Consider the following 12,665-nt stretch of genomic DNA (forward strand, 5'->3'; position numbering starts at 1 on the left):
AACAGAGACATATGCATTGCATGTCATTCCAACAGATGGCGCATCACAAACATTTGGAATGACAAATACAATGCATTTTATTACTACGTGCATTACAAAATTAATTCCAATAGATGGTGCATTCCAAATGTTCCTGCGGAGGTCTACGTTGATTACTTCGATTTCAACTCATCGTTGACGGGTACTGTAGCACAGCTAGTAAAGGGATAAGAGTTTGTGTGTCTGTTTGTCTGTCCCATTACTATGTCTCTGTCTGTGCAAAACATGGTGCATCACAAACATTTGTAATAATAAAATGCATTGCATTTGTCATTCCAACAGATGGCACATCACAGACATCAACAGTGCTTATATACCAATTGGCATATAACAGAGACATACTCATTGTGAGGGCTGCATTGATTTCTTAGATTTCAGCCTGTCTTAGATGGAGAACACAGCTTGTATGGTGTATATAAAACATTTGTTTGAAAATCTCTATATGCACCATGCTAGGCAAGTGGTCAGTTACAGCTAAAATAGTATAACACCATTATCTGTGTGATTCATTTTATAGTTCATTAAACTAAAAATAATGGCATGGAACAGTACAAAGTGATGCTTTTATCATTGCCTCTTATTGATCTCTTCATTCACTGTCTCATCAGTTCAAATTTCATATTACCTGTGGGCTTTCTTTTGGTCCTTTAGTTTCCTCCCATGTACCAAAATGTACACGTTAGGTTTATTTTTGATTTAAAGTTGGCCCAGAGGAGATGTGTGTGTGTGTGTAAGAGTGGTCCCTGTGATGGATTGCTGGCCCTCCTAGAGCTGGTGTTTGCCTTGTACCTTTATGCCCTCATAAGCCCACACTGAAATTAGTAGACCCCGATATTGAATGAATAAATTACTCTTCATGCATAGCAGTAGTTATGTCACTAAAGAAGTTTTTGTAGAAGTAAAAGGCTTTTATTTAGATAAGGAATAAAACCTATTTTAATGTTTTTTTATGGATTCTTTAACAGTGCTGCCCCTCATGTAAGCGGACTGGAGCGACTATTGGCTGTGAAATTAAGAAATGCAAAAGATCTTATCATTACCTGTGTGCAAAAAAACAAAAGCTATAATGATTGAAAACAAAGTCGAAGGCACATTTAAGTAAGTACTTTTACTTCTAATCAGATATTCCTTATTCTCAATCAGCTCTTTACCAGGAGGATGTTGGGAGTGTTCTGTTTTATTCTAGAAAAGTTCCACTTCACTTTGCCTGTTCTTGCTTTGATTCTTATTTCCAGCCAATTCTATAAGTATGGTTAGATCACTATCCATCCATCCATTTTCCAACCCGCTGAATCCGAACAACAAACAAACAGCAACTGAAAGTAAAGGCCTGGCAGAGCATTAAAAAGGAGGAAACCCAGCATCTGGTGATGTCCAGGAGTTCAAGACTTCAGGCTGTCATTGGCAGCAAAGGGTTTTCAACCAAGTATTAGAAATGAACATTTTATTTCCAGTTATTTATTTGTCCAATTACTTTTGAGCCCCTGAAATGAAGGGATTGTGTTCACAAAATGCTTTAGTTGCCTCACATTTTTATGCAATCGTTTTGTTCACCCCACTGAATTAAAGCTGAAAGTCTGCACTTCAACTGCATGTGAGTTGTTTCATTTCAAATTCATTGTGGTAATGTACAGAACCAAAATTAGAAGCAAAGAGATCCACGGAGGATGCTGTGGCCACAGCCCTTCATGCTGCCCTGACCCACCTGGAGCAGCAGGGGAGTTACGCCAGACTTCTCTTTGTGGACTTCAGCTCGCCGTTTAACACCATCCTTCCACAACGACTGGTGTCCAAACTGGCAGATCTGGGACTTCCATCACTCACCTGCAGTTGGATACTGGACTTCCTGTCCGGTCGCTCCCAGAGGGTCAGACTAGGTCTCCACACATCCACTGCTCTCAGCCTCAACATCGGGACACCGCAGGGTTGTGTGCTCAGCCCACTCCTCTACACCTTCTACACATATGACTGTGTCCCCACTCACCATAGCAACAAGATTATAAAGTTCGCGGATGACACGACGGTGGTCGGACTCATCTCGGGCAAGGAGGGTGAGCTGGCATACAGGGACGAGGTGGAGCGGCTGTCAGAGTGGTGCACAGTCAATAACCTGCTCCTCAACACCACAAAAACGAAGGAGCTTGTTATTGACTTTAGAAAAAACAAAACTGACATCCAGCCACTCATCATTGGTGGGGCCTGTGTGTAGAGGGTCCAGGGTGTTCAGGTTTCTGGGTATTGAGCTGGAGGATGACCGGACCTGGAGCGCCAACACCAAGGAGCTGCTGAAGAAGGCGCAGCAGAGACTGTATTTTCTGAGAATTCTCAGAAAGAACCATCTCCCAAAAAATCTGCTCCTTGCTTTTTATCACTGTTCCTTCGAAAGTGTGCTCACGTACGGACTGTGTGTGTGGTACGGCAGCTGCACTTCCTCAGAAAAAAGAAAGCGCTCCACAGGGTCATCAGGACAGTGGAGAGAACAATTAGTTGTACCCTCCCCACTCTGGAACAAATCTACACCTCCTGATGCCACAAAAAAGCAACAGACATTTCACAGGATTCATCACATCCTGGTCATTGCCTCTTCCAGCTTTTGCCATCGGGCAAGAGATACAGAGCAATGAAAACTGGGACAAACCGCCTTAAAAACAGCTTTTATACAAAAGCAATCATGGCTCTGAACTAAGAATAAAACTGCTCTGTATCATTCTACCAATATGCAATATAGACCTTAAGTCAACAAGTGCAATTTGTATATTTATTACTATTCGGTTTGTTATTATTTTCTCTCTTCTCGTCTTTTTGTCTTTTTAACTCTTATTCCTCACACTCAGTCGACTGCACCTTCAATTTCGTTGTTCCTTTGTAAAAGTGACAATGACAATAAAGATCTACCTATCTATCTAATTCCCTTTTTCTAGTAGGGTGTTGTAAGGAACCAAAGGATAAATGCAACAGCAAAGAAAACTGGACAGTCTCTTAATTTCTGATGCCAATTTGTGATTCTTAGGCTTCTATAATGCTAAACGAGTCAAAATCATAATGGGTATCATTTGGTTGTTTGTGCCTTGTGATGGGCTGTTACGTCTTAACGTATCAACAAATGGTAGTGCAAAGCAACGCTCTGTTATTATTATAGTCACAGCAGTGTAGATATTCTTTAGGGAGTTGCATTAGCAGCTCACACACTCTTCATCTACTGAACTTCTCCCAGTGAGGATTGTGGTAGCAACAGGCTTAACAGACTCCTGCGTGTTTTGTAGGTTTGCTCCTGTGTCCCCTCCTTATACAATTACACCAATATGTCGGGTGGTAGAGCTACACATGTCCTGCTTTAGCTGATCCAGGGAGCACTTCAGTGTCCATCACTGTGGTCTGGGCCATCTTAACAGCTTTATAGGCCCCCGGGCAAAGCAGTGCACTGAGGCCCCTATCTACACAACCGCTCAACCAGTCACAACATACATAGATTAGCATGTGGCCCCCGGGCAACTGCCCAGCGTGCCCATGCGTTAAGATGGCCCTTACCTTGGTTAAGTCAATCAACTTTTGATTTCTGTAAGTGGTTACTCGTCTATTTCTGCTACTTATCTTGATTTTCTATTTCAAAGCCAAGTGGAATAACTTGACTGCAGCAGCCAGTGTGCCAAAGGTGGGACACTTTTTATATGTCACAAAGAGGATTGTGAAAATGGCACAAAACATAACTGGAAGTCAATCTGAGTTTTAAGAACTGAAGCTTTTCTTTGGGTACATTTTGAGTTTCCTGAACCATTTCAAGTGTCTCAAGACCATAGTATTGTGCTAGTAAGTTCACTTCGTTATGAAACACAGAAGTAGCTTTTTTGAATATGAATACTGAGAGGCTGTCTTGTTTGCAAGTTGAATTAGACTAACCTTAGTGCAATAATTTGAAGACTAAAGGATAAATCTGTTTGAAAGACAACTTTTTTACTGCTCCATTTTTACTGCTTTCACTATTCATTTCAGTCATAATTAAATTAATTCTTACGAAGCACGTTACGCTGGTCAACAAACATCTTGAACTGGGATTCTTTCACCTGTACTTTAACAAATTTCACGTACTGACTCCAGATATGAAAACCGTTTTCGTCCAGCATGTCCTGTTTTTTAGTTATGATGTTCCAGGTCTTGGACAACTAGGGTGACTGGACAGTAAAGGCGATGCGTTTCAGCATTTAAGAAATAAGTTTGGTCTCGAGAAAAGTGAAGACAAAATTAAGGAAGGTGTTTTTGTTGGCCCTGAAATTCGACAGATGGTTGAAGATGAGTTCAAAAGGAAACTGAAGCCCACTGAATCAGCCCCCCATTCGTGCGGGTTGTCCAGAAGTTTCTTGACAGTCACAGAGCAGAGAATTATACTGAGCTTGTGGAGAATATGCTGAAAGTGTATTAGCTTACGGGAGCCAGAATGTCACTGAAGACGCATTTTTTACATTCTCATCTCGATGTTTTTCTACCAGATCTAAGCGATGTCAGCAATGAGCTTGGGGAAAAATTTCAAAGCCCTCACTGACTGACTGACTGACTGACTCATCACTAATTCTCCAACTTCCCGTGTAGGTGGAAGGCTGAAATTTGGCAGGCTCATTCCTTACAGCTTACTTACAAAAGTTAGGCAGGTTTCATTTCGAAATTCAAAGTGTAATGGTCATAACTGGAACCTCTTTTTTGTCCATATACTGTAATGGACTGCAGCTCGCTGGCCGTGGGAGGCGGACTTGCGAATCGCGTCATCATGCCACCCACGTAATCACGTGAACTGACTGTGAACAAAGTACATATAAAACAAGGAAGAGCCCCAAAGAATAAAATTAAATTAAGTTTATAGAAACGCTCCCGCTGCTGTTTGCAATACCATATTCGCGAGATACAAGTTTAATAAGAAGACATGAGGTATAAACGAGACTTTGGATCACTTTGTAACGGACTTAAAATTGCTGTAGCGAGAAACTTTGAAGTGCCGGGTCTTAGCTAACATTAAATAAAGCCGTGGACATCGCAACATCACACAAGAGAGCAGCTCACGTGAACTGACTGAACGCAGCAGGAGTGATCACTTTGCTACTGCGGAAACAAAGCACGGTGTAAAACATACGTTTAAATTAAGTTTATAGAAACGCTACCGCTGCCGTTTGCAATACCATATTCGCGAGATACAAGTTTAATGAGAAGACACGAGGTATAAACGAGACTTTGGATGACTTTGTAACGGATTAAAAATTGCTGTAGCGAGAAACTTTTAAGTGCCAGGTCTTAGCTAACATTAAATAAAGCCGTGAACATCGCAACATCACAGAAGAGAGCGGCTCACGTGAACTGACTGAACGCAGCACGTCGGAAACAAAGCACCGTGTAAACCTAAAGTTTAAATTAAGTTCATAGACCTACAAAAGGTTGCCATTGATTTGAGGCAAGATTGCTTTTCTCCTGTACAACTATACGTTGCATTCTCAAGAGTGTGCTTGCATAGCTTGGTCATATTACAACCGGAGTGCTGAACTGACAACGTGGTATACAAACAGAACTATAACAATCGTAGTAAACGAACAAAAAAACAGCGGACAACCCGTGGATTAAATAAAAAGGCTGCTTCCGTTGGCGAAGCAACGAAAAAGGAAGACCTTATATGGCATTCATTTATAAAACAGCGGAGAGGCTGTGTGAAGGCAGCTTCACAAAAAAACAGATCCTTAACAAATTGTTATTGGTATATTTTCCCTCAATTTAAAAAGGTTTTCTTTTCTTCTTAATAAAACTTTAAAAGCAGTACTTTGCCGGTGCGAAGCGCGGGGATTTGAGCGACTGACGCATACAGACATATTCATGAGTGCAGGTACTTCGAAAACAAAGCACCGTGTAAACCTAAAGTTTAAATTAAGTTCGTAGACCTACAAAAGGTTGCCATTGATTTGAGGCAAGATTGCTTTTCTCCTGTACAACTACACGTTGCATTCTTAACAGTAAGCTTGCACGGCTTGGTCATATTACAACTGGAGTGCTGATCTGACAACGTGGTATACAAACAGAACTATAACGATCGCAAAAAAAGAAAAAAAAAAAAGCGAAGAACCCGTGGATTAAATAAAAAGGCTGCATCCTTTGCGAAGCAAGGAAAAAGGAAGACCGTATATGGCGTTTGTTTATAAAACAGCGGAAAAGCTGTGTTAAGGCTGCTTCACAAAAAAACAGCAGAGCGCCTTATATGAGCAGGCAGTCAGCTAAAGAAGGGAATCAATAAATAACTATAATCGTAATAAATGAACAAAAAATAGTGGCGAATCCGCAGACTACATAAAGGAAATGGGTACCTGAACAGAACAGTGAGTCTCAAATAGCTACACAATAACTATAACAATCGTTATAAACGAACAATAAAAGAATACAGAACCGCTAAGCTAGGAGAAAGGACGGCCTTATATGGCGTTCATTTATAAAACAGCAGAGGCTGTGTAAAGGCAGCTTAACAAAATAACAGATCCTTAACAAATTGTTATTGGTATATTTTCCCTCAATTTAAAAAGGTTTTCATTTCTTCTTAATAAAAATTTAAAAGCAGTACTTCGCTGCTGCGAAGGGTGGGGATTTAGATATTATATATATATATATATATATATTATATATATATATATATATATATATATATATATATTAGCCATGTGCGCAAAACTACGTTGCGCGTGTTAAAGTTGTCTGTGAAGGGCTCCCTGTTTAAACGCGGCTGCCAGTTGTGAACTGGGCCCTTCATTGCACAGCATTATGATTTTTTATAAGGGAAACAAAATTACAAAACAAAACCCTTGGACATTGATTCGATAGGAATGGCCTACTTGGAATCACTGTCCGAATAGTAATTATGTGGTTGTGTAGGAGCATTTCTGCTTCTCTCCGTTCACAGTCCGTCTCGTTTTCACAACGCTGTCGTTTCCTCTCACGATCTCTTCTCAACCTTTCTCCAATCTCGCAGGTTGCTTTGTGGCAATCCAAAGAGTAAGGCAATATACACGGAACAATGGTTATAAAAGGGGGACACATAGGTATCCAGGCTCTTTAAAGCATAAATAGGGATCACTTCACTGACATGTGAGCAAGCGAGGGTACAACTGTGAGACGCGCAGCACTCGCCGGCTACAACGTAACAATAATAATTTCCGGAACGTGCCGTTACGTTGTCATTCATTTTACCCACTGTCTTTCTTTCATTCATATGTTACGTAGGCACGTACTTTTTATCTTCGGCAATCTCATTCTCTAACCAGGCCTCAGGAGCTAACCAGTATAACACTGTCCACCACCCCTTATGTTATTCCGGAACATTGTTGACATCCGTGAGTAACAGCAACGTACTAAACTGGAAGGTGGTCTACGCATGCGTGGAATTATATGTGTATATATGTATGTCTATATATATATAGATATATATATATATATAGATATATATCTATATGTGTATATATGTATGTCTATATATATATATATATTATATATGTGTATATACGTATGTCATATATATATATATGTATGTAAATATGTATATATGTGTATATATAGATATGTAAATATGTATATGTATATATATGTGTCTGTATGTGTATATATATATATGTGTGTATATGTATGTGTATATGTATATATGTATGTGTGTATATATATATATATATATATATATATATATATATGTATATGTATGTATGTATGTATATAGTATATATGTATATATGTTTATGTATATATATTTTCATAACCTCTTTAACACACTACTTCTCCGCTGCGAAGCGCGGGTATTTTGCTAGTCAAGATATAAAGGTGATGGAAAACTGATATTGGGGAAAATTCACTCCGAGCATGAGGGGTGACTACTGTTGGTTCTTGCAGAGAGAGACGGATGTGCAGTACAAGCGCAAAAGCGAGTGCCTCCAACATTATTGGGCACGCTGACCTCACTTTTATATTGAGGTAAATTGACAAATATACTTTAACGTGTCTCGGGTATCGTCTTCTGGTTTGATTTCAGAATAAACACATCAAAACTATTTTGGTGGGACAGAGTCCAAACTCCAGATATTGTGTTGATATATTATATTGATATTCAAAAGTGTCAAAACGTCAATGATGTGTATTTCAAAAACCTGACATGCAGCTTAATTCCAATTTCATATATGAAATCAGTGTAAAAAACTTAATAAAAAGCTGCTCTTTAGTTCCCACAAGCAAACAAAAAGTCTTTTTTTGTAGACCAGTGTAATCAATTACCAGTAACGGCGTACTGCACGATAACATGCAGTGAATACACTTGACTTGAGCATTCCTAGTAGGAATGAGAAGGTGGTAGGGATGAGATTCTGTTTTATTGTAGAATCACCTCTCAGTAGTGGCCAGCAGGGTGGCTATGCAGCGCATGCGTACAGGCGCCGTTCTCATCCCTACCACCTTCGCTGTCACTTCCTCTACCTCTTCATATCTTAAATCATTTTTGAGGCAGATTGAAGACTTATGTGCCAGCTTACGTGAAAAATTAAAGAAAATGTGCTAAATAATTGCAACACAAACACTGACTTAATCAGTTTTAATGTGAAAAAATGTTGATGAAAGAAGAGAACAAGTGGGCTGCTGGGGTGAAGAAAAGAAGAGCTGCTCAGGAAGCAGCAAGCGCATCAACCTCTGAGCAAACGAATGATAAACGTACAGAGAAAGAGGATGAAAACTAGGAATGGTCAAGTCAAGTGTATTCACTGCACACTGGTTTTTATATATTACAGAAATGCTGTCTGAGTCCCCCAGACAGATCAATATGTCTTCTGGAATAGAAATAGGTGGACGGTGAAGGCCTGCAGCCTCACAGCTCATTAATAGAACAGGTAAAAGTGCATGGCTGGAGTACAAGATTTTGAAAGATGCGATTTGGGCATTTCTCTCTATTATAAAAAGAAATCTTGGAGAAAATCTTGGGAGGGAGACGAGACATGAGCTTCTCGAAAGACAATTTGATGTCCCACGAGAGACACTTTGACGTCACGCGAGACAAGGCAGTGAGACAGCATTTAAAACAAGTTCATGGACATCTAACCAAGCAGTTGTTGGAATGGTTTTGGCAGACACACTTCATGTGCTCCCAGCTCTTAAAACAACGGCAAGCGACAAGCAGAACACGTAGCTCACCAGAAGCAGCAGCAAATGATCCAACCACTTTTCCTTTACATGCATTCAGCTACTCCCCCAAAAAATTCACAACGCGAGCGGCAAAGACACAAAGTGGCAAAAGGACAGCTACTGTACAGGCTTTTAAATGATCGACACGCAGCATGACAAGCAGACCACGCAGCTCGGCAGCAGCAGAAAGGCAGCAGGTGATCTGACGGCATCTCCTTAGCGTGCCTTCAGCCCCCCCCACTTCACAACGCAAGCAGCACTATATGTCCTGCGAGAAAGATGTAACCACACCTGTGGCCGGAAATAAAGGACAAGTATTGTTTTTACAAAAGTTTTAAAGTAAAAGTGAAACTAATGCATATGTAACAATTCCCATGAAAATAACAATCTCTTTAAATTGTATATCCGGTAAACCAAATCTGGTGGTGGGTGAGCGAAGCGAGCAGAGTTTGTAATAATTTAATTGATGGAAGATTCACTCATGTATTCAGGGACTAGAAATGCACGTATCAGATATGTATGCACAAACTGCAAGGAATGGCAAAACACTAATTGGACGGTTTGCTGTTATGTGTTGCTATACTAATCAAAACTATAATGGATATTATTGGCTGTTTGTGCTTTGCAGTGAGTTTGTATGTCTTACATATCAACAAATGATAGGCAGTCAATTATCTAATCCATTTTTAGGTGGATTTAAACTGGTGTTGAAATGCTAAGTATTCATGCAAAAACTTAAAAAACAAAACAAAAAACGGCATTTACGTTGGTATAGATAGATAGTATGAGCTGGATTTCTAAATTTTTTTTTCATTAAAAAGAATGTAGGGGTGGCATGGTGGCACAGTGGGTAGCGCTGCTGCCTCGCAGTGGAGTCTGCATGTTCTCCCCTTGTCTGTGTGGGTTTCCTCCCACAGTCCAAAGACATGCAGGTTAGGCACATTGGCGATTCTAAATTGTCCCTAGTGCACAGGTGTCGAACTCCAGGCCTGGAGGGCTGCAGTGGCTGCAGGTTTCCATTCTAACCCTTTTCCTAATCAGTGAGCAGTTTTCACTGCTAATTAACTCCTTTTCCCTTCATTTCAATAGCCCTGTTTTTAAGGATTCAGTCCTCTGAATTGATTTGTTTCTTCATTAAATGGCAGCCAAACAGAAATGAGACATGAAACGAGCCAACAGATGACCAGCTAAACTGGGATTTCAAACTACAACCAAACAGTTTCTTAATGAGATGCTGATTCTTGCTCTTAATTAAGCCCGTTATTTAATTCAATGGCTTGTTGCTGCTCTCATTCTACCACAGCAGATATTTCCAAATTTGTTGATTTTTTTTCTGTTTTTTCTAAGAACACCGTCAAAATGTTTTGGTGACCTGAGAGCTTTACTGAGACCTTCACCTTTCTTTATTTTCAGACTAGCAAAATACCCGCGCTTCGCAGCAGAGAAGTAGTGTGTTAAAGAGGTTATGTAAACATATATATATACACATATCAACATATATATATATATATATATATATATATATACACATACATACATACATACATATACACACACACACATACATACAGGCACATACATACATACATACATATTTACATATATATACACATAGATATATGTGTATATATGTAGATATGTATATATATCTATATATATCTATCTATATATCTATATATAGATATACTGTATATATATATATATATATATATAGATATATATATATATGAAATAGTTTACTGTCAAATAAATGAAAAGAGTACACAACACGTGTTTCGCCCTCATTCTGGGCTCATCAGGTGTACACACTCAACTGCACTCCCTCTCGGGAATCGAACCTCAGATGTCAGCGCCAGAGGCGATGCCCCTAACGTTGCGCCACGGCGTGTGGTTCGTTTATTTGACAGCATGTAGATCGGGGTAATTACATTCACTGCATTCGTAGTCTGTGTCACAATCTGATTATATGGGTGGTTACCTATGAGCCGTGAATATATATATATATATATATATATATAATATATATATATATATATATATATATATATATAGCAAAATACCCGCGCTTCGCAGTGGAGAAGTAGTGTGTAAAAGAGGTTATGAAAAAGAAAAGGAAACAGTTTAAAAATAACGTAACATGATTGTCAATGTAATTGTGTTGTCATTGTTATGAGTGTTGCTGTCATATATATACTGTATATATACACACACATACATATATATATATATATATAGTAGCTGATTACCCGGTGGCCTCGCTCATTGAGTGCAAGAGAAAAAAATAAAATGTAGTATTTATAAAATAAGTTTAATTGCCAATTTTATTTTTCCACAAATAAAGAGCACTTACAATAACATAGAAATCAATATAAACAACATTAACATCATTATCATATGAGAATATGAAGTAATATATAAGAAGCACATTGCATATAAATAAATATAAATATAAATTATTAAACAGTAAATCTTCTTGTATAATACATTACCGTGGCTATTCGTTTGTCTGTCCAGAATTTTAAATCACCTGTAGCTCGCAAACCGTTTCACCTATTGACTTGAAATTTGGTACACATATACTACGTCACGTCTACTATCCGCTTTCGGGGTGATGATTTTATTACTCTTTTTATGTTTATTTTATTTTATTGTAGAATCAACTCACAGCTGCACGCACCAGGTCGGCCGTGGACGGATGTGTACGGGTGCCGTTTTCATTCCCTACCACCTTCGCTAATCATTCTTGAGGCAGATTGAAGACTTAAGTGCCAGCTTAACTGAAAAATTAAAGAAAACATACTAAGTTATTGCAACACAAAAACTAATTTAATCAGTTTTAATGGGAAAAGATGCCGACGAAAGAAGAGAAGCAGCGGGACGCTAGGGTGAAGATCTGCTCAGTAAGCAGCATGCGCATCAACCTCTGAGCAAACGAATGATAAACGTACAGAGAAAGAGGATAAATACTATGAATGCTCATGTCAAGTGTATTCACTCCACGTTATCGTGCAGTGCGCTGTTACTGGTATTTTGATAAAAGAATTTGAACAACATATAAGAAGCGTATAAATTATTAAACAGTAAAACATTAATATTTAAGAAGTAAAGATACATTGAGTACTACTGCAGTGCTTTCAGGTATACTACATTTTTTGTTTGCCCATTACATGCATAAATGTATACATTTTTGGTGTACCTACCCAAATATAACGCGACATATAACTGACCGTGGGAGAAGCATGGATTTTAAACACGTGTTGAGTTCATCTGCTAGTGTCCCTCGTGGAATAACTGGTAATGTTTGACGAAAATCTACAGCGAGTAAAACTACAGTACCTCCTATTATTTTGGTACGATCTCTGAGATCTTGCATTGTTCGGTTCAAGACTTCATAAGCTCTTTTATGTGCCATGGTGCACTCATCCCAAACTATCATCTTTGAATGTTGCAAGACT

General features: G+C 38.9%; 1 protein-coding gene across 3 annotated transcripts in view; it reads left to right on the top strand.

The window, feature by feature from the left end:
* The window catches only part of LOC114650060 (uncharacterized), a 170,322-nt gene that overhangs the window by 20,488 nt on the left and 137,169 nt on the right, over nt 1–12,665 (top strand). For all 3 annotated transcript variants that reach the window (XM_051926371.1, XM_051926370.1, XM_051926372.1), the window contains exon 3: nt 1,005–1,137. In XM_051926371.1, coding sequence (XP_051782331.1) covers nt 1,058–1,137 — 80 coding nt within the window. In that variant the 5' untranslated portion in view covers nt 1,005–1,057. The remainder of the gene's footprint in view (nt 1–1,004; nt 1,138–12,665) is intronic.

This window comes from Erpetoichthys calabaricus, chromosome 4 (genome assembly GCF_900747795.2).
Source record: "Erpetoichthys calabaricus chromosome 4, fErpCal1.3, whole genome shotgun sequence".
NCBI lineage: Eukaryota > Metazoa > Chordata > Cladistia > Polypteriformes > Polypteridae > Erpetoichthys > Erpetoichthys calabaricus.